General features: G+C 41.4%; 1 protein-coding gene across 1 annotated transcript in view; it reads left to right on the top strand.

Annotated features, from left to right (window-relative positions):
* Positions 1–18,557, top strand: part of LOC143291113 (gamma-1-syntrophin-like) — a 34,931-nt gene extending 16,374 nt beyond the window's left edge. Inside the window, exons 9-14 of the mRNA XM_076600741.1 lie at positions 1,443–1,559; positions 3,707–3,778; positions 5,532–5,684; positions 10,966–11,058; positions 15,034–15,144; positions 17,711–18,557. Of these exons, the coding sequence (XP_076456856.1) occupies positions 1,443–1,559; positions 3,707–3,778; positions 5,532–5,684; positions 10,966–11,058; positions 15,034–15,144; positions 17,711–17,812 (648 nt within the window). The 3' untranslated portion in view covers positions 17,813–18,557. The remainder of the gene's footprint in view (positions 1–1,442; positions 1,560–3,706; positions 3,779–5,531; positions 5,685–10,965; positions 11,059–15,033; positions 15,145–17,710) is intronic.
* Positions 18,558–26,628: the final 8,071 nt, after the last annotated feature.

Raw genomic sequence — 26,628 nt, 5'->3', positions numbered from 1 at the left:
CAGTTTTAGGCCGATTGTTTCGTATACTGTTTTATTTCTTGGAACACCACTTTCTTCTGTTTTTTCCGAGGCACTGAAGGGGTTAAAACCACCCTTTTGATGTTATATAGTAACTGTCAAATGGGTGTTTTTGGCCTCAGTTCCTTTTGACACACTGTCATTCAAGACCACCTTCATCCTGTCCTTGGCCACCACCAGCTGAAAGAATTGAATCCGTGATCTTTGTGGAAACCCGTAAGATTTTATTTTTTTTTATTTTTTTTTGTTGTTGCTTTGCTGCCCTTTCATCTGCTGCACTGTTTTAGTGGCATTACTCCCATGCTGCTTGTTTCAAGTCGCCCCCCCTTCACAGCAGCCACACCCAGGTTCGTCTGTCACAGTCCCAGCGCTGGCAGTCCACAGGGAACTAGTGAAGTTTGGTCGCCAGGAGGCCACACACTAAAGGAGGCCCTGCACTGCTGCTGCTGAGTCACTTTGGTGGTGTTCAGTAGTGCCTTTTATTATGTACAGGACACCACCTACTAAGCCGCCCTACTGATGACAATGATCGCTTCGTCGTGGAGCCAAACTGAATGAACGTCCCCCATGAAATTTGTTCACACTGAAGGCATTGATAGAAACTCACCCTAGACATTAAGCATGGAAGTGGAGGGAGACTCACAAGACAGCTTTCCACAGGGACGGTTCAAATTCAAAGGGGTGGAGGAAGATGGTCTTGTATGGCAACAAGTTGAAAGGTGCTGGGTACTGTTGTTGTTTTGTTTTTTTTCCGTCTCAGCACATTATTCTGTGTGAACTTTTGGATGTTTTCCATTGGGAGGATACACTGCTACAGTGCAGCGCCATTGTGATTGGTAAACAAATGTAGTTGCATGTGGGGGAAAAAAAAAAAAGAAAAGTAAAGAAAAGAAAAATGGTGGTGCTGTACTCCTTGGGGAAAGCCGCCCAAATTTCACGCTGTTATCTGTCGTGACAAAGGGTAATAACACAATACATCACAAAGCAAAACGTCATGACGCGGCGACGGGCGCAATAGCCGAGTGGTTAAAGCGTTGGACTTTCAGTCTGAGGGTCCCGGGTTCGAATCATGGTGACGGCGCCTGGTGGGTAAAGGGTGGAGATTTTTACGATCTCCCAGGTCAACATATGTGCAGACCTGCCAGTGCCTGAACCCCCTTTGTGTATATATGCAAGCAGAAGATCAAATACGCACATTAAAGATCCTGTAGTCAGCGTTTGGTGGGTTATGGAAACAAGAACATACCCAGCATGCACACCCCCGAAAACGGAGTATGGTTGCCGACATGGCGGGGTAAAAACGGTCATACACGTAAAAGCCCACTCGCGTGCATACGAGTGAATGCAGCAGAAGAAGTTATGACGCGGCATGATTTTGGATGGAAAATGAGGTACCAACAGGGTCAGTTTGTCTTGTGTCTCAGATTATGCACATGATTTGGAGCAACCAGCGGATGTCAGCCGAGCGACACCAGCAGCCCTGGAAACCCAAGTTTCTGTCGCTGAAGGCTGCAGACATCTATCTCTTTGACCAGCCTCCTGTGAGTCTTCTTGTAGTGTGGGGAGCACTGTTGTAGCTTTGTGTGTGTGTGTTGTGTGTTAGTGTTGTGTGTGTTGTTTGTGTGTTTGTGTTGTGTGTGTGTTGTGTGTGTGTGTGCGTGAGTTGTGTGTGTGTTGTTTGTGTGTTTTGTGTGTTTGTGGTGTGTGAGTTTTGTGTGTGCCTTGTGTGTGTTTGTGTTGTGTGTGTGTGTGTGTTTGTGCTGTGTGTGTGTGTGTGTGTGTGTGTGTGTATTGTGTGTGTTGTGTGAGTGTAGTGTGTGTGTGTGTGTGTGTTTGTGATGTGTGTGTGTGTGTGTGTGTTGTGTGTGTGTTGTGTGTTTGTGTGGTGTGTGTTTGTGCTGTGTATTTTTGTGTGGTGTGTGTGTGTGTGTTTGTGTGTTTGTGCTCTGTGTGTGTGTGTGTGTGTGTTGTGTGTGTGTGTGTGTTCCTTTGGTCTTTTTTCTGTACTTTTTTTTCTCTTTTTTTTTTTTCCTTTTGGTCCTTTTTTTTTCTATTCTCTCCCCATTTTTTTTTCTTTTGTCTTTTCCCGCTTGGTGTTTGTTCCTTTACACTTTTTCTTTTTTAATTAAAAAAACCATTTCTTTGGTTTTTGTTTCCTGTGGTCTTTTTTAAAATCTTTTTTTTTTCCTTTGGATTCCATTAGTCATAGTTCCTTTGGTGTTTCTCTCCCCTTAACCTTAATTCCTGTGGGGGGTTTTCTTCGGTATTTCGATTGGGTTTTTTTTTTTCCTTTTTAGTCTTGACAATGTTTTAGTGAATGTTTTAGTGAAGTGATTGATTGACTGAATGTTTTAGTGAAGTGTTTTAGTGAGGTGATTGATTGACTGAATGTTTTAGTGAAGTGATTGGATTGACTGAATGTTTTAGTGAAGTGTTTTAGTGAAGTGATTGACTGAATGTTTTAGTGAAGTGATTGACTGGCTGAATGTTTTAGTGAATGTTTTGGGGAAGTGATTGATTGACTGAATGTTTTAGAGAATGTTTTTAGTGAAGTGATTGGGTTGACTGAATGTTTTAGTGATCGATTGACTGAATGTTTTAGTGAATGTTTAAGTGTTTGATTGACTGAATGTTTTAATGATCGATTGACTGAATGTTTTAGTGAATGTTTAAGTGTTTGATTGACTGAATGTTTTAGTGAAGTGTTTGATTGACTGAATGTTTTAGTGAAGTGATTGATTGACAATGTTTCAGAGAATGTTTTTAGTGAAGTGATTTATTGACTGAATGTTTTAGTGAAGTGATTGATTGACTGAATGTTTTAGTGAAGTGATTGATTGACTGAATGTTTTAGTGAATGTTTTGGGGAAGTGATTGATTGACTGAATGTTTTAGAGAATGTTTTTAGTGAAGTGATTGGGTTGACTGAATGTTTTAGTGATCGATTGACTGAATGTTTTAGTGAAGTAATTGATTTACAATGTTTTAGAGAATGTTTTTAGTGAAGTGATTGATTGAATGTTTTAGTGAAGTGTTTGATTGACTGAATGTTTTAGTGAAGTGATTAATTAGCTATATGTTTTCATGACATCATTATTTGACTGAGAATGTTTTAGTGAAGTGGTTGATTGACTGATTATTTTAGTGAAATGATTAATTGATTAGAAATTATCTTTTTAAAAAGTGAAGTGATTGATTGACTGTAAATGTTTTAGTGAAGTGATTAACTTAATGTTTTAGTGAAGTGATTAATTGACTGTTTTAGTGAATTGATTCTTTCACTGTAAATGTTTCAGCGAATTGAACTCTTGAAATCTTTTTAGTAAAGTAATAAGTGACTATAGATGTTTTAGTGAAGTGGTTAATGGATCATAAATGCTTTCTTGAAATGGTTAATTGACTGTGAATAGTTGGGTTTTTTTTATTTTTTATATAGAGATAATCTGTAAATGTTTTAGTAAAGTGATTGGCTGATTATAAGTGTTTTATGATCAACTGAATATAGATGTTTTAGTTGGTGAGGCCCACTGGATTGGTTGTTGATCAGTTAAATGGCCGATTGTGAGTTGATTAGTTTGTTTTTGATTGGTTGAAAGGAAAAGGTGACATGGTGAAATCTGATCTTTGAGATGTTCTGCATGCTGTGAATGATTGGTTGACTAAGTGTGGCGTTCATGGGATGTTCCAGATGCATTCAGGTGACTGGTCTCGTTGCGATGCAAAGTTCAAGGTGTACGAGTGTATGTTTAAGATTCTGAAGGTGAGTAAGCACCCTGTTCTCCTCCCCCCCCCCCCCTCAACACCACCCTCCCTCCGCCTCCCCTCTCCAGATCTGAATAACGTTTACTACTTTTGCAGCCAGTGAAACTGATTTGCTGCATCATCAGCTGACAGAATTTCGGCAAAAACAAAACAAAACCAGGCGATGTGGATTGTCTTGACTGCTCTCTTATTTTTGTTGCATAAAGTGATGAATGTGTGCTGTGGTTCATGGGTTTTGCTGAGTGAACACAGAAGTAAATCATATTTTGCTGGTGTTTTTTTGACTCACTTGTGTAAACAAAGTGAGGCTATGTTTTAACCCGGTGTTCGGTTGTCTGTGTGTGTGTGTGTGTGTTTGTGTGTCCGTGGTAAACTTTAACATTGACATTTTCTCTGCAAATACTTTGTCAGTTGACACCAAATTAGGCATAAAAATAGGAAAAAATCAGTTCTTTCCAGTCATCTTGTTGAAAACAATATTGCACCTCTGGGATGGGCACACACACACAAAAAAAATAATGAAGCCTAATTATATGCAAACTGCATTTACTGTTATATTTATATTTTTTGTATTTTCTAAACTTGGCACTTTGATCTGATATTCTGACCCAACAACAAGAGCAGTCATTATTATCATTTTTTGTTCAAACAGGAACTTCTTTTGCTAAGCGTGGAAGTTTTATTTATTTTGCAAACGTTTTTGGTGCAGATAGTAAAAAAGGGAAATTATTCTGTAATTAATGCTAGGGGACTTAATTCGCTTTAAACTGATCTTTCTCATCATAAACATTACATTTTGAAATTATACTCAAAACATAAAAAGCTTGGATTTTTTTTTTCAGTGTATCACAAGTGAGTCTTGAAGGCCTTGCCTTGATTTGAGTTTTTACGTGGATTGAGTGAGACACAAGTGAATTGGTTCTTTTCACGTTTGTTTTTAATCAGCCTTTTAACAATTATTTGGTTTCTCTTTGACTGGTTTTGAGAACTGATGGGTGATCAGCCCTGAAATGGCTTCTTTGTGGTCATCTGGGCTGTAACTGTAAGGAACATGATTCGATCCTTAAGGCCTGAGCAGCACATCAGTTTTATGCAAATGTGGCGCTGCGAACATGCATCAGCTGACGTAGGGTAGCACATATGGACCAGTCTGCAGGTGCTGACGCCTTCTTCAGACTGAAACAGAACTTGATTTGATCTGATCTGACACCCATTCAGATTGCACAAGAACTTAGGGGGTGTGGATGGACAGATATGCATCATTCCGCCTGCTCTGACGTCTCCTTCAAACTGAAACTGAACTTGATTTGATTTGATCTGACACACATTCATATTGCACAAGAACTTAGGGGGTGTGGATGGATGGACATGCATCAGTCACCAGGCTCTGACACCTTTAAACTGAAACTGAAATTGATTTGATTTGATATGATGAACATTCAGACTGCACAAGAACTGAAGGGGTTGGAGGGGTGCGGGGGACGCTGTCACACCTTTAAACTGAAATTGATTTGATATAAAGCATGTTCTGATGGCACAAGAACTGAGGAGGGTGAAGCGTTGTGTTGCGACATGTTGTGTTGTGTTGGCGGGATGAGGAACTGAGGAGGGTAAGGCGTTGTGTTGCGACATGTTTTGTTGTGTTGGCGGAACGAGGCACTGAGGAGGGTAAGGCGTTGTGTTGCGACACGTTGTGTTGTGTTGTGTTGTGTCAGAACGAGGCACTGAGTAGGGGATGTGTTGTGTGTCAGGACGAAGAGCTGCCTGACGACCGGCAGCACTGTTGCTCCGTCCAGACCCGAGGTCAGGAGGTGATCCTCCTCTCCATGGACAGTCGGGCCGACCTGCTGCACCTGGAGAAGGCCTGGTACCAGACCTCCAACACTGCTGTACGCCGCCTTGTGGTGAGCTGCGGGGAGTGGGGCGAGGGATTGGGGGGTTTGGTTTGGTTTTCGTTTCATTTTTTTTACGTTGTTTTGTTTTTGTTTTACGCTTTTTGTTTTGTTTATTTGGTTTAAAAAATTTTTTTTTATCGTGATTATTTTGTTTGGTTTTATTTTTCTTATTGTTATTTTCTGAAAATTTCGTTTGATTTTATATTGATTCAGTCTTAGTTTTTTTGTTTTTGTTTTGTTCATTTATTTATTTTGTTTGTGGTTTTGGTTGGTTTTGGTTTCATTTGACGTCGCTTTGTTTTGTTTTGTTTTGCTTTGTTTTGTTTTATATCATGTTGTTTAGTTTTGTTTGAGTCTAATTTATTATACTTTATTAATATTATTTTTTTTAAATTATTCATTTTATTTCATTTAAATTTTTCAAATTTCGTTTGATTCTGTTTTGATTCAGTCTTATTGGGTTTTTATTTTGTTCATGTATTATTTCATGGGGTTTTTTTTTCTTTGGTTTAGAATTTCATTTTGTCAAATTTTGTTTGTCTTTTTTTGTTTATTTCTTTATTTCTTCCTTTATGTATTTATTCATCTATTTTATTTATTTTACTTATTTATTCAATTGTTTATCAATTTATATTATGCTATTTTCTTTTCTTTTGTTTTATTTATGTATTTGTTTGTTTTGGTTTATTTTAAAAACTTAGCTTGGTTAAGTTTACTTTAGTTTTGTTTACTTTGTTTCACAGTTCCGTGTTCATACAGTTTTTGTTCTTTCGCATGTGCTTTCACTGTTCCTTTACACATTATTTCATCGTTTGTTCTTTGTTCATTCACATGTTGATTCAGTATTTGCTCATGTAGTTCTGATTTTTATTTACAAGTTCATGCGATGTTCGTTCACATGATATTTCAGTGTTCGTTCATGTGTTCATATTGTGTTGATCCATTTGCATGTTCGTTCAGTGTTCGCATGTGCTTTCAGTTCATTCAGTTTTCATTCACTTGTTGATTCAGTGTTTTCTTTAACTTGTTCGTTTATTGTTCATTTATTCAGTGTTCGTTTTGTATAAATCGGTTCAGATGTTCATTTTATTCATTCGGTGTTTATTCAGATGTTTATTCAGCGTCTGTTCATTCAGTGTTCAGCCAGTCAGTGTTCACCGAGCATCAGTTTATTCAAACATTCTTTCAGTTGATCATTCACATGTTTGTTCAAGCAATGTTCTTTTTTTTTTTTTTACAGGTTCATCCACTCAACGTTCATTCACACATTCATTCATTCACATGTTCATGTTCATGTATATTTAGTGTTCACTGATTCAGTGTTAACTAGATGTCCGTTTAATCACATGTTAGTTTAGTCCATTCAGTGTTCATTTGCATGTTCATTTACTCAGTGTTCATTCACTCTCACACGGCAGTTCACGCTGTGTACGTTGAGGTATTGTGTGGGGCGAGGGGTGAGCCTGTGGAAGCACAGTTAATTTCCAGTTGGATGAATGAAGATGCATTGTATTTATATTGCATTGCACTGTATCATAATGTACTGTATTGTACTGTGTAGTTCTGTACTGTACTGCACTGTATTGTACTGTGTTGTTCTGTACTGTACTGCGCTGTATTGTACTGTGTTGTTCTGTACTGTACTGTGCTGTATTGTACTGTGTTGTTCTGTACTGTACTACACTGTATTGTAGTGTGTTGTTCTGTACTGTACTGTGCTGTATTGTACTGTGTTGTTCTGTACTGTACTGTGCTGTATTGTAGTGTGTTGTTCTGTACTGTACTGCACTGTATTGTACTGTGTTGTTCTGTACTGTACTGCACTGTATTGTACTGTGTTGTTCTGTACTGTACTGCACTGTATTGTAGTGTGTTGTTCTGTACAGTACTGCAGTGTATTGTAGTGTGTTGTTCTGTACTGTACTGTGCTGTATTGTACTGTGTTGTTCTGTACTGTACTGCGCTGTATTGTACGGTGTTGTTCTGTACTGTATTGTACTGTGTTGTACTGTGTTGTTCTGTACTGTACTGCACTGTATTGTACTGTGTTGTTCTGTACTGTACTGCACTGTATTGTACTGTGTTGTTCTGTACTGTACTGCACTGTATTGTACTGTGTTGTTCTGTACTGTACTGTGCTGTATTGTAGTGTGTTGTTCTGCAGTGTACTGCACTGTATTGTAGTGTGTTGTTCTGTACTGTACTGCGCTGTATTGTACTGTGTTGTTCTGTACTGCACTGTATTGTACTGTGTTGTTCTGTACTGTACTGTGCTGTATTGTACTGTGTTGTTCTGTACTGTACTGTGCTGTATTGTAGTGTGTTGTTCTGTACTGTACTGTGCTGTATTGTAGTGTGTTGTTCTGTACTGTACTGCGCTGTATTGTACTGTGTTGTTCTGTACTGTACTGCACTGTGTTGTACTGTGTTGTTCTGTACTGTACTGTGCTGTATTGTAGTGTGTTGTTCTGTACTGCGCTGTATTGTACTGTGTTGTTCTGTACTGTGCTGTATTGTACTGTGTAGTTCTGTACTGTACTGCGCTGTATTGTACTGTGTAGTTCTGTACTGTACTGCACTGTATTGTACTGTGTTGTTCTGTACTGTACTGTACTGTATTGTACTGTGTTGTTCTGTACTGCACTGTATTGTACTGTGTTGTTCTGTACTGTACTGTATTGTACTGTGTTGTTCTGTACTGTACTGTATTGTACTGTGTAGTTCTGTACTGTACTGTGTTGTACTGTGTTGTTCTGTACTGTACTGCGCTGTATTGTACTGTGTTGTTCTGTACTGTACTGCGCTGTATTGTACTGTGTTGTTCTGTACTGTACTGTACTGTATTGTACTGTGTTGTTCTGTACTGTACTGCACTGTATTGTACTGTGTTGTTCTGTACTGTACTGTGCTGTATTGTACTGTGTAGTTCTGTACTGTACTGTGTTATACTGTGTTGTTCTGTACTGTACTGCACTGTATTGTACTGTGTTGTTCTGTACTGTACTGCGCTGTATTGTACTGTGTTGTTCTGTACTGTACTGTACTGTATTGTACTGTGTTGTTCTGTACTGTGCTGTATTGTACTGTGTTGTATTGTACTGTGTTGTTCTGTACTGTGCTGTATTGTACTGTGCTGTATTGTACTGTGTTGTTCTGTACTGTACTGCGCTGTATTGTACTGTGTTGTTCTGTACTGTGCTGTATTGTACTGTGTTGTTCTGTACTGTACTGCACTGTATTGTACTGTGTTGTTCTGTACTGTACTGCGCTGTATTGTACTGTGTTGTTCTGTACTGTACTGTACTGTATTGTAGTGTGTTGTTCTGTACTGTACTGTACTGTATTGTACTGTGTTGTTTTGTACTGTGTTGTTTTGTACTGTACTGTGATGTATTGTACTGTGTTGTTCTGTACTGTACTGCACTGTATTGTACTGTGTTGTTCTGTACTGTACTGCACTGTATTGTACTGTGTTGTTCTGTACTGTACTGCACTGTATTGTACTGTGTTGTTCTGTACTGTACTGTGCTGTATTGTAGTGTGTTGTTCTGTACTGTACTGCACTGTATTGTACTGTGTTGTTCTGTACTGTACTGTGCTGTATTGTAGTGTGTTGTTCTGTACTGTACTGTGCTGTATTGTAGTGTGTTGTTCTGTACTGTACTGCGCTGTATTGTACTGTGTTGTTCTGTACTGTACTGTGCTGTATTGTACTGTGTTGTTCTGTACTGTACTGCACTGTATTGTAGTGTAAAGTACAGAACTGTGCAGTGTTGATTGTTCTGAGTTGTATTTTACTGTATTGTACTATATTGTATTGTATTGTATTGTACTCAACTGTACTGTGTCGTATTATTTTGCACTGTATTATACCATATCGTGCGTGCGCGAGTGTGTAAGTGTACATGTGTCAGGAGAGCTCTGTGCATGTGCTGTGTGTGTGTGTGTGTGTGTGTGTGTGTGTGCGCGCGCGTGCGCGCGTTCATGTATGTGTCTAGAGGATGAGGTGTGTGTGGATGCATGTCTGTATTGTGGGAGCAACGGAATATTGGAATGTGCAGGTGTGCATATATATATTTGTATCTGGGGGGGGGGGGAGGAAGGGGGGGGTATGGGCGTATGTGTGCGTGCTTGTATAAATGTGTGTGCGTGTGTGTGTGTGTGTGTATGTTTTACATTTATTTGCTTATTTGTTTATTTATTATCATGATTGTTTTTTTTAATTTTTTTATTATTATTATCATTATCATTATTATTGTTATTATTATAGTTATTATCTTTTTTCTGTCTTTTTTATATTATTTATCAATTTGTTTTTTAATTTGAATATATTTGAATAATTTTAATTTTAATATTCATTTACTTCTTTTTTTTTTTTATCAAGGCCTGACAAAGCGCGTTGGGTTACGCTGCTGGTCAGGCATCTGCTTGGCAGGTGTGGTGTAGCGTATATGGATTTGTCCAACGCAGTAACGCCTCCTTGAGCTACTGATACTGATACTGTACTGTATTGTATTGTGTTTTTTTGTTCTGTATTGTACTGTATTGTTCTGTGTTATAGTGTTTTGTGCTGTATTATACTGAATTGTATTGTGCTGTAATGTACTGTACCGTATTAGTGATAAACTTGAGGGAGAGCTGGGCAGTACAAGGTCTTCAGAGAAGAAGCCCCCCTCAGTCAGGTGTTTCAACCCTTACCTCCTCACACTCAGAGGGGGCCAGGCTGCACACAGGTCATGACTCCTGGATGCCCTTGTATTGCCGCCTTTTCTTTTCTTTTTTTTTTTGTTGTTTTTGTCCTGGTCCTCAGCAGGTTTGAACCTGCACCTCCAGGGTGGTCGCCACTTCAGGACTGAGTCACCTTTTCTGGCAGACCTTTTAAACCACTGAGCCATCATACACCTAGTTTGAGTATTGTATTGTTCTATATTGTAGTGTTCTGTGCTGTAATATATTGTGTTGTATTATGCTGTATTGTATTGTTCTACCCCCGAAAGCGGAGTATGGCTGCCTACATGGCGGGTTAAAAACGGACATACACGTAAAAGCCCACTCACGTACATATGAGTGAACGTGGGAGTTGCAGCCCACAAATGCAGAAGAAGAAGTATTGTTCTGTATTGTACTGTATTGCATTGCACCGCACTGTGTTGTGTTTGGCAGATGTGGTGTAGCGTATATGGATTTGACTGAACTCAGTGACGCCTGCTTGAGTTACTGATACTGATACTGTGTTGTGTTGTATCGCTGAGCGAACTGCCTGTTTCATGAGGCAGTCATCTGTGGGCAGAGCAAGACGTTCGGCTGCACGTGGCGGGGTAAGCTGTCGGGTTTGATCCTCGACATGGACCAGGGCTTCTCCCTCTACGACCACGACTCCAAGGTAGGTCGGTCTGCTCACCCTGCTACCCACCCCCACCCCCCCAAACCCCCACCCCCACCCCCCGAAACCCCCACCCCCTACCACTACCCCCTTCCTTCCCCTCATTAATACTGGCTGCCTGTCTTTCTCTGCATTGGGGTCTTCAACTCTGTGACTACTGATAATGTATAGCATTTTGCCTTGGCTACTGATTATATATAGCAGTCTGCCTTCGGGTGTTCAACTGTGTCTTTGTGACTACTGATAATATGTAGCAGTCTGCCTGGGCGCTAGTCAGGGTGGCAGAGGGGAGGTAACCTACTTCATAGGCAGATAGTAGTTTGCACAGGACAGGTATGTCAAAGGGGTCTGCACTAGTGGGTTACGGTAAGTATGTTAGATACACGTAATTTTTTAAAGAAATTACTGAATTAAGTAAGCCTCACTTATACGAAAGTGTGTCATCTACAATCACAAGTGTTGTTGATGGTTTTTTTTGTTTTTGTTTTTATAACTTTTTACATTTATTATCAGTTTTTTTGGTTGCTAGATTAACGTCTTCCCTTTCACAAAGTCTGTTTAAGTAAATTTTGACTCACTTGTGTAAACAAAGTGAGTCTATGTTTAACCTGGTGTTCGGTTGTGTGTCTGTGTCTGTGTCTGTGTCCATGGTAAACTTTAACATTGCCATTTTCTCTGGAAATACTTTGTCTGTCAATACCAACTTTGGCTTAAAAATCGTAGGAAAAAAAATCTTCACAGTTATACCAATAAGATTTTGTAAGTCTACCGAATTAAGCCGTGTTTTCTGTATCATTAATGGTTTATTTCGTTGAGGCCATTTCCGGGATTCTGAAAACACCATATAACCACTTCCCAGTTGCAGTAGTGTTGGCGATGCTTTATGAGTCAATTCAATTCAATTCAATGCAAAATACTTTACTATCTGCTTCAACCAAAAACAGAAAATTTTCTTTAGGCTCACTTAAAATAAAATGCCCGTCAGCAAAAAAACAAACTGACACACCCTTCACTTATCACCATGCACGCATCAATTATTATGTAAAAAGAAAAACATGTGGGTAAGATACTATTACATTCAGAGTGTAACAACTGTGTGTGTGTTGCGTGTGTGCCCGCGTGCGCGCATGCATCGTTTTGTGTGTACGTTTCAGTCATTATAAAAAGGAGAATATTCAGTAAGATAATAATAACATTTAAAAAGACAAATGCTCATCAACAGATGAAACCGAAAAAACGAATGAGCAACTGGCACACCCTTCCTTGATCACGGCATACAGAGTGATGGCGTGACCTTGATTTTCTTGTTTGCAATTAAATGGAAAGAAATACAAATTCTGGACAGAACACATACAGTAACACAGACTACATCATTAACATGTTTACTGCATATGAATCATTTAAAGTGGATTCTCAGTTAACTAGAAAGAACATAAAAGAGAGAAATTGAATCGACTGTGCTGTACTTTCCCGGTAGGTGTAACTAAACTTGTACATCTGTCTAGATCCAGAGAAAAACAGCTAAATGTTGCAGTGTAATTGCAATGATAGCCACGTCTCCTTTACTACGGACTTTAATGAATTCTTAATTGCCCTTAAAGAATTTTTAAATGCACGAGACACACCAAAATGATTTGATTTAAACAGCGTTACCACTTTGAACACCGCAATCAATTTATCGCCCTTAAGAAAGCATGCTTAAATGTTAATTTTTGAATGTCATACATGGATCCGCAGTAGTGCAGTGAGTAAGACAATTTCTTCCCAGCCAAACATGCCAGGTTTGAATCTGCGCTCAGGCCTTTTTTAGATTTTTATTTTTTTAACCCGAAGCTTTATAATAACAAATACAGAACATGTTTTAACAATTAGATTAAAATTTTTTAATTTTTTTTTAAGTGTATCACAAGTGAGTCTTGAAGGCCTTGCCTGTCTTGTCTTTAATTGTGCTTCCATTTGTTCCAGATATTCATCTTTGCTTTATAATAACAAATACAGAACATGTTTTAACGATTAGATTAAAAAAATTTTTTTTTTTTTTTTAAAGTGTATCACAAGTGAGTCTTGAAGGTCTAACCTGTCTTGTCTTTAATTGTGCTTCCATTTGTTCCAGATATTTATCTTTGCTTTATAATAACAAATACAGAACATGTTTTAAAGATTAGATTAAAAAAAATTTTTTTTTTTTTAAGTGTATCACAAGTGAGTCTTGAAGGCCTTGCCTGTCTTGTCTTTAATTGTGCTTCCATTTATTCCAGATATTTATCTTTGCTTTATAATAACAAATACAGAGCATGTTTTAACGATTAGATAGTGTATCACAAGTGAGTCTTGAAGGCCTGACCTCTCTTGTCTTTAATTGTGCTTCCATTTATTCCAGATATTCATCTTTTATTCCACTTCTTATCCACCCTCTTTCCCCCCAGCTCACCATTCTTCTTCTGCATTCGTGGGCTGCAGCTCCCACGTTCACTCCTATGTACATGAGTGGGCTTTTATGTGTATGACGGTTTTTACCCCACCATGCAGGCAGCCATACTCCACTTTCTGGCGGGGTTGGGGGGGGGTGTTCATGCTGGGTATGTTCCTGTTTCCATAACCCACATGACGCTGACACGGATTACAGGATCTTTAACATGTGTATTTGGTCTTCTGCTTGCATATACACACGAAGGGTGTTCAGGCACTAGCAGGTCTGCACATATGTTGACCTGGGAGATTGGAAAAATCTCCACCCTTTACCCACTAGGCACTGTCACCGAGATTGGAACCCAGGATTTCTCAGATTGAAAGCCCAACACTTTTAAACAGTCGGCTTTTGCACCTGTCTACAACTCACCATTCAACCCCCACCCACCCCCACCTCTCCTGTCTTTTAAACAGTAACATTTAGATATGAAAATCAGTACTGTAACAAATTGTCTACAATCACCAGTATGTGTGACTGAACATTAACTCTCTCCATTCGAACGGCGAAAGAGACGACGTTAACAGCGTTTCACCCCAATTACCATCATCAAAATATTGCAGGCGGAAGGCTCTTAAACTGAAGAGGTGAATGTTGACAAAGAATACCACAGTTGTGACGACGGAAGCTAAAGGTTCGGTCATTCAGACACCCACTGGACATCCGATGGGTCTGTGTAGAGGAGAAGAGAGGACTGGCCTTACTGAGTGAGTTAAACGGAATTCCTCCTTCCTAAAGAACAAAAAAAAAAAAAGGAAACATTCACCAGAAGGGAAACCCTACACGTTTCGGTTAAAAAAAATTTTTTTTAACTCACTCGGGACAACATGTTTTCTCCCTTGCTTTTCCCCACAGACGGCCCATTTGTAAGGGTTTGGAAAAAAAATTACAAAAAATACAAAATACAGAGTAAGAAAATGAAACTTTCAGAGCTGGTTTATTACGTGTTCAGCTGTTACATATAAAAAAAAAATCAAATTTCTCATCTTATTTTTTACAGTTTTGCCATATGTAGAAAATACTGCCAATTTTTCACCCCGAATCACCATACCCATGCTCACTTTCTGCATTAAATTCACTTTCTTCTTTGTCATCATCCACCTCTTCAATGTCCGACCCATCAGTTTGTAGCATTTCAAGTACTTACGCAACACTAAAACGTTGCCGTTGCTGCCTTGTTCGCTCCACAACATTTTGAGAAGAGCCCGCTTTGCTAACAGGCTGGCACGCGAGCAGACGACCAGTCAGTGACTTTGTCAGCGTGTGTGCGAGACGGGCCACACATGGCAGGCTGGCCAATCATACCATTCGCTTGTGGAGCTTGTGGAGTGACCCAGAATAGCGCACTCTGCTTGGCTAATCAAAATCACGTGTACAGTGTGTGATGGATTTTTATTTCTTGAAAATGCCATTCCATTCCGTCGTCTGAAACCGAATACATTTTATGTAGGAATGCTCACACATTCCTTCGTCCGCAGAGAGCTAACCTTAATGCCACTGCTTTTCAGAGCTTCCTATGGACGTACCGGTTCTCACAGCTGAAGAGCTCCTCAGACGACGGGCGCACAAAACTCAAACTGCAGTTCAACAATGACCTGACCAAACAGGTGGACACCAGAGTGAGTTCAGTGTTCCAGTTTCTGTTTCTTCTTCTTCTTCTTCATCCTTCGTGGGCTGCAACTCCCACGTTCACTCGTATGTACACGAGTGGGCTTTTAGGTGTATGACCGTTTTTACCCTGCCATATAGGCAGCCATACTCCATTTTCGGGGGTTGTATCTGTTTTAGTTTCTGGGAGGAGGCAGCACGTGTGGACTGATCTATGTTTGCCACACCACGTCTGCTTTTATATAAAGAAAGAAAAAAAAATATATATATATATATAATTTTTTTTTTTCCAATAAAAGAAAAAGGGGAAGAAAATAAGAGGAGGGATAATAGCAAAATGAGAAAGGGTTTTCCTCTGTGTGTGTGTGTGTGTGTGTGTGTGTGTGTGTGTGTGTGCATGTGCGTGTGTGTGTGTGTGTGTGAGTGTGTTACAGTTATATATATATAAAAAAAAAAAAAGATACAGTACAATACAATGCAGTTCAACACAATAGATACAGTATTGAACAGAGTGCAGTAAGGTACGGGGCAGTTCAATGCAGTAATGTGCAATACAGCGATATGGAGTACAGTGCAATACTATGCAGAACATTGTTACATGGTACAGATTTAAAGCTCAGTACAATGCAATGATGTGCAATACTACACATTGCAGTACAATGCAGTACATTATTATACCGGCACAGTGCTCTACAACGCAATATTGTACAATGCACTAAAGTTCAACACAGTATAGTCATTATTAGGGCTTTGTGCAATACATTGCAATGCTGTGCAATGTCATACAGTTCAGTGCATAACATTATTATTAGGGTATGCTGCAATATGCACTGATGTCCAATGCTGTTAATACATTACATTAATATTAGGATATTATTATTATTATTATTGACGTGGGCAATGGTTTACATGGGTGACTCACTGTACAAACACCTGTGTGCGTTGACATGGGCAATGATTTACATGGGTGACTGATTGCTCACTATACAAAAACCTGTGTCTGTTGACATGGACAGTGATTTACATGGGTAACTGACACGTGTGTGTTTTGACATGGACAGTGATTTACATGGGTGACTGATACCTGTGTGTTGACATGGACAGTGATTTACATGGGTGACTGAAACCTGTGTGTGTTGACATGGACAATGATTTACATGGTGACTGACACCGGTGTTTGTTGACATGGACAATGATTTACATGGGTGACTGACACCTGTGTGTGCTGACATGGACAATGATTTACATGGGTGACTGACACCTGTGTGTGTTGATATGGACAATGATTTACATGGGTGACGGATACCTGTGTGTGTTGACATGGACAATGATTTACATGGGTGACTGACACCTGTGTGTGTTGACATGGACAATGATTTACATGGGTGATGGATACCTGTGTGTGTTGACTTGGACAATGATTTACGTGGGTGACGGATACCTGTGTGTGTTGACATGGACAATGATTTACATGGGTGACTGACACCTGTGTGTGTTGACATGGACAATGATTTACATGGGTGATGGATACCTGTGTGTGTTGACATGGACAATGATTTACATGGGTGACGGATACCTGTGTGTGTTGACATGGACAATGATTTACATGGGTGACGGATACCTGTGTGTTGACATGGACAATGATTTACATGGGTGATGGATACCTGTGTGTGTTGACATGGACAATGATTTACATGGGTGACTGACACCTGTGTTTGTTGACATGGACAATGATTTACATGGGTGACTGAAACCTGTGTGTGTTGACATGGACAGTGATTTACATGGGTGACTGACACCTGTGTGTGTTAATATGGACAATGATTTACATGGGTCACGGATACCTGTGTGTGTTGACATGGACAATGATTTACATGGGTGACGGATACCTGTGTGTGTTGACATGGACAATGATTTACATGGGTGACTGACACCTGTGTGTGCTGACATGGACAATGATTTACATGGGTGACTGACAGCTGTGTGTGTTAATATGGACAATGAATTACATGGGTCACGGATACCTGTGTGTGTTGACATGGACAATGATTTACATGGGTGACTGACACCTGTGTGTGTTGACATGGACAATGATTTACATGGGTGATGGATACCTGTGTGTGTTGACTTGGACAATGATTTACATGGGTGACGGATACCTGTGTGTGTTGACATGGACAATGATTTACATGGGTGATGGATACCTGTGTGTGTTGACATGGACAATGATTTACATGGGTGACGGATACCTGTGTGTGTTGACATGGACAATGATTTACATGGGTGACTGACAGCTGTGTGTGTTAATATGGACAATGATTTACATGGGTCACGGATACCTGTGTGTTGACATGGACAATGATTTACATGGGTGACTGACACCTGTGTGTTGACATGGACAATGATTTACATGGGTGACTGACACCTCTATGTGTGGTTGACATGGACAATGATTTACATGGGTAACTGACAGCTGTGTGTTGACATGGACAATGATTTACATGGGTGACTTGACACCTGACATGGACAGTGATTTACATGGGTGACTGAACCTCTGTGTGTGTGTGTGTGTTCCAGGAGTTGGAGTGCACAGACCTGCAGACCCTCATCTTCTGCATCCACGCCTTCCTCTCTGCCAAACTCTCCACCGTCGACCCCTCCTTCCTGGCCAACTACTGAGCTCCTGTCGTCACGGTAACCTACAACACCCCCCTGACCCCCACCCACCGCCCCGACCCCTTTATCTCCCACCCCACAACTCTCCATACCTCCCAACTCTGACTCAGCCCCAGACTGCCAAAGTCGTCGTCAGTGTCAGCTGATGGTCATCGTCATCATCAACGTTATCATCGTCAAGCTGCCAAATTTGATCATCTCCCCTTGTTTTGAGTTTTTGTGGTCTCCTGAGATAATAACCTCCTCAGGAAAGATTTGGTGATGTTGTTTTGTCGTCATAATCAAAAAAATACTTAGATCTGGGACGCTGCTATCAGTACATAGAGCGTAGCGTAGGAGGGTGATTCTTCGTCGTTGTAGTTTTTTTTAGTAAACCGGATATAGTTAATCAGTACTCTGCAGTTTGTTGGTTAGGAAGAGAAGACGAGACGTGGGTACGTCTCCCATCAATGCACAAGAGGTTTTCACGGAATGGACTTTTGGCTATGATTAGGGTGTGGCGTTACGATGCGCCGTTGTTTGGATGCTGGGGACTATGTGCGTGTGGGGGGGTGGTGGGGGGATGGCACGATCTGCTGCATGCAGCTGGTTCTTCACTGCGACTGTTGCCGCTTTGTGGTGAGGTTGCTCAGAGGGCTCACAATGGCTTGGTCACCCCACCCCTCCCGCCATCAGAAAATGAAAAACAGATGATCAAGCTTCAGCTGTGGAAAGGAACAGTTTCGTTAAGTCATTGCGAGTAGTTGTTCGCGGGTGGTGGGGGGGATTGGGGGGGGGGAGGGGGGGAGAAAAAAAAAAGAAAAAGGATTTTGAGAGACGAAGCTGGCTGTGAAAGCAGCTACTTTGGTTTGTTACTGTGGATAGCCGACGCAGAGAGAGAGAGACAGAGGGAGGAGGAGAAGGAGGAGGAACTGTTACTAGTCAATGACGCTGTCATGCAGTGACGCTATGTTTGTTTGTTACAATATCAGTGATGGGCCGGAACGTTGGTGTCTTGTTCTGTCGGCCGCTTCTGCCAGCTGCCGCTCGGCTGCCCTGACGGTGACCTTTTTCCCCCTGCGGTTCCTGACCTCTGACCTCTTGACGTTCACATACTGCTGTCCTCTCATTCATTCTCTTCTCTTCACCAAAACTGCCAAACTGTTGTTAGCTTTTCTCTCTCTCTCTCTCTCTCTCTCTCTCTCTCTCTCTCTCTGTCTGTGCTCTTGTCAGCAAGCTGTTTATACTGGTGATCTTGTATTTGTATTTCTTTTTTTTATCACAGCAGATTTCTCTGTGTGAAATTTGGGCTGCTGTCCCCAGGGAGAGCACATCACTACACTACAGCGGCACCCTTTTTTTTTCTTTTTTTTTTAAATAAATTTTTTCCTGCGTGCAGTTTTATTTGTTTTTTCCTATCGAAGTGGATTTTTCTACAGAATTTTGCCAGGAACAACCCTTTTGTTGTTATGGGTTCTTTTACGTGCACTAAGTGCATGCTGCACATGGGACCTCGATTTATCGTCTCATCTGAATGACTAGCATCCAGACCACCACTCAAGGCCTAGTGGAGGGGAAGAAAATATCGGCAGCTGAGCCATGATTTGAACCAGCACGCTCAGATTCTCTTGCTTCCTAGATGGAAGTGTTACATCTAGGCCATCACTCCACATAGTGTCAGTTGGGTTTTGTTTTTTCTTTTTTTTTTTTTTTTTCCAGTCGGTTGTGTTTGATGGTGAGGGTGTGAGGAACATTGTTGGTTTCCTGGGTGTTTGTGGGATGTGTTTCAGGGTGTTTGTGGGATGTGTTTCAGGGTGTTTGTGGGATGTCTTCAGGGTGTTTGTGGGATGTGTTTCAGGGTGTTTGTGGGATGTGTTTCAGGGTGTTTGTGGGATGTGTTTCAGGGTGTTTGTGGGATGTGTTTCAGGGTGTTTGTGAGATGTGTTCAGGGTGTTTGTGAGATGTGTTCAGGGTGTTTGTGAGATGTGTTTCAGGGTGTTTGTGGGATGTGTTTCAGGGTGTTTGTGAGATGTGTTCAGGGTGTTTGTGGGATGTGTTTCAGGGTGTTTGTGGGATGTGTTCAGGGTGTTTGTGGGATGTGTTTCAGGGTGTTTGTGAGATGTCTTCAGGGTGTTTGTGGGATGTGTTCAGGGTGTTTGTGGGACTGTTTCATGGTGTTTGTGAGATGTGTTCAGGGTGTTTGTGGGATGTGTTTCAGGGTGTTAGTGAGGGTGTTTGTGAGATGTGTTCAGGGTGTTTGTGGGATGTGTTTCAGGGTGTTAGTGAGGGTGTTTGTGAGATGTGTTCAGGGTGTTTGTGAGATGTGTTCAGGGTGTTTGTGGGATGTGTTTCAGGGTGTTAGTGAGGGTGTTTGTGAGATGTGTTCAGGGTGTTTGTGAGATGTGTTTCAGGGTTTTTGTGAGATGTGTTCAGGGTGTTTGTCTTCAGGGTGTTTGTGAGATGTGTTCAGGGTGTTTGTGAGGGTGTTTGTGAGATCTGTTCAGGGTGTTTGTCTTCAGGATGCTTGTGAGATGTGTTCAGGGTGTTTGTGAGATGTGTTCAGGGTGTTTGTGAGATGTGTTCAGGGTGTGTTGACCTCACTGCTGTCCTCTTGTTGGCCTCTTCATGGTTTTCGGGTCACTCTTTCAGTGGGTTTTTTTTTGCGGGGGTGGGGGTGGGGGGTTGTGTGTGTGTTTGTGTGTGTGAGTGAGTGAGTTAGTGTGTGAGTGTGTGTGCGTGTGAGTGAGTGATTCTGTATGTGATGGTGTGTATGTAATTGTGTGTGTGTGTGTGTGTTTATGTGTGTGTGTGTGAGTGAGTCAGTCAGTCAGTATGTGAGTGTGTGTATGTGTATGTGTGTGAGTGAGTGTATGTTTGAGTGTGTGTGTATGTGTGTGTGCTTGTGTGTGTTTGAGTGTGTGTTTGTGTATGTGTGTGAGTGAGTGTGTGTTTGAGTGTGTGTTTGTGTATGTGTGTGTGTGAGTGTGTGTATGTATGTGTGTGTGTTTGTGAGTGAGTGAGTGTGTGTGTGTGTGTGTGTGTGAGTGAGTGAGTGAGTCTGTATGTGAGTGTGTGTATGTGTGTTGTGTGTCTATGTGTGTGTATGTATGTTGTGTATGTGTGTGTGTGTATGTGTGTTGTGTGTGTGTATGTATGTGTGTGTGTGTATGTGTGTGTGTGTGTTTTGTGTGTGTGTGTGTGCTATCTGATCAGCAGACAAGAGGTAAAGAGCTGGGGAAAAAGAGCCAACAACTTTCTTTGCAATTGCAGACACATGTTTTTATTTAATTAATTTTTTTCATTTTCATGAGCCCAAGATGGCTTTTTTGCCATGAACTGTGCATGAACGATCGATTGATGGATTGGAGGATGGATTAAAATAATTTTTTTAAATTCTTTTTTTGATTTACACATTGTGATTGTTGAAAGAAAGAAGAAGAAGAAAAAAAAAAGATGTGTTGGAAATGTTTTGTGCAACGATTCGATTCTGCTGGAATAATTGGCAGTTTTGTTGTTTTAGAAACGTCGGTGATAATTTATGGCTGAAGCTTATCGTGAATGTTCATATTGATCCACGTCACACCAATGTGTGTGCAGGTTTGTGTGTGTGTATTGTGGGGGGATTTGGTGGGGGGGGCGGGATTGGGGGGGGGGGGGTTCTTTCTCATAGGTGGTGTGTGTGTAGAGATGGCGTTTGCAGAATAGGTTTGCCCCCTGTGGGGATGCCAGGGGGGTCTTTCAGTATAAACTGCATCCCCGCCTTCTGGAAATTCTGTGCTAGAAATTTCCTCTTTTCGGTCACTCTCTTTGTTTCTGCCTTTTTTTTTTTTCTATCTTCATGGTTGACTCCTTTTTCTGCCTTCCCAGTCCATTCCCCTTTCTTTTTTTAAGCAAGCCTTGACACTTTTTTTTTTCTTCTCTATTCCGCAGTTTATGATGCACTATCTGTGCTGTTTTGCTCTGGCGATTAGTGAGATGTAAACACTGGGGTGGGCACTAACTGCCCATTCTACAGTGTTATTTGCCTATATGGCCTTTTTATGTATTTTTTGTTTGGCTTTGAAGTGTTGGTTTTTTTTCCTTTTTTTTAATGATTTTTTGTAATCTGGGGATGATAAATTAAGCAGAATGGCTGGCGTCCTCAGCATGGCCTGGTCTTATTTGCCCTAAGGAGCTAAATGGTTAGGATACTGTGTCATGAACTGTGTTTTGTGGGTGTGTCTTAGTGTTTTTGTTGTTTTTTTTTGTTTTTATAAATGTGACAGTTTTGTGTTGATGCGCTTGAGTTTTTTTTTGTAAATGTGACAGTTTTGTGTTGATGCGGTTGAGCATTTGTACGGTTTGACAGTCCTGATACGGCCCTGTGCGGTTGGCTGGACTGTAAGCAACAAAAATAATAGTAATAATAACAAGAATGGGTTAGGCGTAGAGCTTCTGATCCCGTGTGTCGTCAGTTATCAGGGTTCAAGACCTCGTTTCGGCATGGTGTTGTGTCCCTTGGGAAAGACGCTTAATTGCGACCGTCCTCACTGCTTCCACCAGGTGTGAATGGGTACCTTGGGGAAGGTTCTTCTTCTTCTTCTTTGTTCTTCTTCTTTGTTCATGGGCTGCAACTCCCACGTTCACTCGTATGTACACGAGTGGGCTTTTACGTGCATGACCGTTTTTACCCCGCCATGTTAGCAGCCATACTCCGTTTTCTGGGGTGTGCATGCTGGGTATGTTTTTCGTTTCCGTAACCCACCGAACGCTGACATGGATTGCAGGATCTTTAACGTGCGTTTTTGATCTTTTACTTGCGTATACACACACGGGGATTCAGGCATAAGCAGGTCTGCAGGTATGCTGACCTGGGAGATGGGGAAAAATCTCCACCCTGTACCCACCAGGCGCCGTTACCGAGATTCGAACCCCGCGACCCTCGGATTGAAAGTCCAGCGCTTTAACCACTCAACTGTTGTGCCCATTGTGGAAGGAGAGGATCGTGGGCCCGGCCTTCCTTTGCTGAGCCCTAGACACAGTGTGTATGAGTTCGCTGCTCGAATCGACATGAAAGGCAGTGGGAGGGGCCTTTAAGCTAAGGTGGTGCGTGCGAAGTTTTTGCAGCCGTTTTCTCTCCTCAGCTGTGTTGTGGTTGTGGTTTGGAGTGTGGGTGGGGAGGGGGACGTTTTCGTCTGTTGGGCTCCTGCCCACCGTGCGAAGTGTGATCTGTGTCTGTGGCTTGCCTCCCTTGTTCCTTGAGTGTTCCTGTTGTTGCCATGGAAACGTTTTTTGTTTTTGTTTTTTTCAGTTCTGCTGATGTGTCTTGTTGTTTTGGTGTTTTGCATGTGTGGGGTGTGGGGTAGTAGGAGTGACTGTGTATGTGAGAAAGAGAGGGGCAGCTCATGTGTGTGTGTGTGCGTGTGAGAGAGAGAGAAGAGAGCAAGAGAGAGTTTTCTGTACAGGTATACATGAGTGTGTGTGTGTGTGCGTGTGAGAGAGAGAGAGAGAGTTTTCTGTACAGGTATACATGAGTGTGTGTGTGTGCGTGTGAGAGAGAGAGAGAGAGAGAGAGAGAGAGCAAGAGAGAGTTTTCTGTACAGGTATACATGAGTGTGTGCGTGTGTGTGTGTGTGTGAGAGAGAGAGAGAGTTTTCTTTACAGGTATACATGAGTGTGTGCGTGTGTGTGTGTGAGAGAGAGAGAGAGAGAGTTTTCTGTACAGGTATACATGAGTGTGTGTGTGTGTGCTTGTGTGAGAGAGAGAGAGAGTTTTCTGTACAGGTATACATGAGTGTGTGTGCGTGAGAGAGAGAGAGAGAGTGAGTTTTCTGTACAGGTATACATGAGTGTGTGCGTGTGTGAGAGAGAGAGAGAGAGAGCAAGAGAGAGTTTTCTGTACAGGTATACATGAGTGTGTGTGTGTGTGCGTGTGAGAAAGAGAGAGAGAGAGAGCAAGAGTTTTCTGTACAGGTATACATGAGTGTGTGCGTGTGAGAGAGAGAGAGTTTTCTGTACAGGTATACATGAGTGTGTGTGTGTGCGTGTGTGTGAGAGAGAGAGAGAGAGAGAGAGTTTTCTGTACAGGTATACATGAGTGTGTGTGTGTGCGTGCGTGCATACGTATGTGTGTGTGTGTGTGTGTCAGTGAATGAGAGAGAGTTGCAGAGAGAGAGAGAGAGAGAGTCATATCATGTTCTTTGTACGGATACCTGTACTGTCCTTTCTGATTGCCATGGAAACCAAGCTTGCTGTCTTTCTGAAGTGACCTAAGTCCCAGTAAGGTTGTTGCCCTGGAAACAGAGCTTACCGAGGACAAAGGTTGTTGTCTCCCTTGAAAAAGGGCGTTCTTTTTCTTCCTGTTGGTTTTCAGCTTGTTGTCATGGAAACCGGTCTGTAAACGCTTTTCCAAACGTGACCTTGTGGAGTTGACCAGGAAAAAGAAGCTAGCTTGCTTTATGTAGATTTGGATTGCTCCTACGGAAATAAGCTCTTTTTTTTTTTCTTTTTTTTTTTTGAGAAACGTGGGGTTGTTTCCATGGAAACGATCTGGCTCTTGTTCTGTAGGCGTGTGTGTTGATGCACTGGCGGGGGAAGAAAGTTCAAATGCAATGGAAACTACTTCTTCTTCTGCGTTCACTCGTATGCACACGAGTGGGCTTTTACGTGTATGACCGTTTTTACCCCGCCATGTAGGCAGCCATACTCCGTTTTCGGGGGTGTGCATGCTGGGTATGTTCTTGTTTCCATAACCCACCGAACGCCGACATGGATTACAGGATCTTTAACGTGCGTATTTGATCTTCTGCTTGCATATACACACGAAGGGGGTTCAGGCACTAGCAGGTCTGCACATATGTTGACCTGGGAGATCGGAAAAAATCTCCACCCTTTACCCACCAGGCGCCGTCACCATGATTCGAACCCGGGATCCTCAGATTGACAGTCCAACGCTTTAACCTCTCGGCTATTGCGCCCGTCACACTGGAAACGGTTTGTGTTTCTCGTGTTACAGACATGAGAGACCGTTTGGGAAGTGCCCAGGTGTTTGTGATAATACATGCATTACATGTTATGATACATGTATTACAATGTGTAATGTATGTATCGTGTGGGATAAATACATATATTACACGGTATTATGAATGTATCACAGGGTATGATACTTATATTACATGGTACAGTGCATGTATCGCATGGTATAATACGTTTTGCATAGTATGATACGTTTAGCACGTGGTATAATACATGTATTTCCAGGTATAATGCATGTATCACATGGTATTATATGTATCATGTACCTGTTGTCAAGGTTTCACTGTAGAAACTGGCTTCCTTGCATTTGAGGGGCAACTTCTATGCTGTGGATGTTTAAAAAGGAATGCTTTTAGTTGTTTTTTGGTTGTTAATAATAGAACCTTGTAGAATCTCTTCTTGCACTGTTTCCATACTTTTTGATGGTACTGATAATGATTTCATGATCAGTATTTTTTTTCATTTATTTTATTTTATTTTTAACTATTTATTTATTTATTTTTTTTTTTTTTTTTTTTTCCTCAAGGCCTGACTAAGCGCGTTGGGTTACGCTGCTGGTCAGGCATCTGCTTGGCAGATGTGGTGTAGCGTATATGGATTTGTCCGAACACAGTGACGCCTCCTTGAGCTACTGATACTGATCAGTTGGCTTATTTTATGTGTGCTTTCATCATCATTAATTTGAGGCATTTGTTTAATTGCCTTTTTTGTGGGGGTGGGGGGTGCGGTGGGGAGGGAGGGAGGGGGGGCTGGGATCCGGGGGAATGGGGGGTGGGTGGGTGGGTGGGAGGCTTTGAGCTCTGTTTTTTTAAAGTAAAACTTGCAATCTGTGGTTAAGCTTCTGTGGTAATACATGTGAAGGTGGAGACCAGCTTATGCATTTACATGAGCGAAACATAGTTGGAGCGCAAACGTTTGGGTGTGCTGGGGGAAAAAGTTACCGCATCTGGTTTGCTTAGAAATGACAGGAGGGTGAATTTTCGTAACCTTTCAATGCAACGTGCGTCATTTGTTGCCATCCTTTGTGTATCTTTGTGGGCCTGCCCGTTTGTAATTTTTATCTTGGGTGGAAACACACTCCTGCGACGACTTCGTTACATTGTGACTATATGGAACAGCGCTTGCAAAGACGTTGATCTTGAAGGTGAAAGTTTTGTTGTTGTTGTTCGTTCACACAAGACGTTGGGTTTTGGTGGTGTTGCGTTGTACAGAATTGATTGCTGGTTTTTTTCTATGCGGAAGAGAATATTGATTTGTGTTCTGCTGTAGCGTGATGCTTTTGCCCACTCATGCAAAATGGAGTTAGATGTGCCGCATGTAACTTTGCTACATTGTTTGGTTGTTGTTGTTTGTGTGTGTGTGCAAAACACTAGTTTGGATAGCATCGTGACGAAGCTTTTGTCTTTCATCGAGTTTTGCATGAGTGACACGCACATACCTGTACAGGGATGAGCAGTTGGGTATAATACTCGTGTATGCACACGCAAACACACACACACACTCACACACGCACATATATATGTACGCATATGAACTCACCCTCTCTGTTACACACTCTCCACACACACACACAAATGCTTGGAATGGGTTCATACATGATCACTCTACTTCATTGCAATGTTTCGGTTTCAGGGTTTTGACCTGAAATTGCTGCTTGTGTGTGTGTGTGAGAGTGTGTGTGTGTGTGTGTGTGTGAGTTCATGAGCACATGCTGATTTCATGGTGACTGGGCTTTAATACTGCTTGTTTGAAATGTCACAAAGAATTGGTTTTTATTGCTGCATTTGTTGGTTTTGTTGTTGTCAGATGCATGCAGTGTCTGACAG

This window comes from Babylonia areolata, chromosome 16 (genome assembly GCF_041734735.1).
Source record: "Babylonia areolata isolate BAREFJ2019XMU chromosome 16, ASM4173473v1, whole genome shotgun sequence".
NCBI classification, from domain to species: domain Eukaryota; kingdom Metazoa; phylum Mollusca; class Gastropoda; order Neogastropoda; family Buccinidae; genus Babylonia; species Babylonia areolata.
Note: the sequence above shows the minus strand (reverse complement) of the source record. Positions and strands in the feature narration are given on the sequence as shown.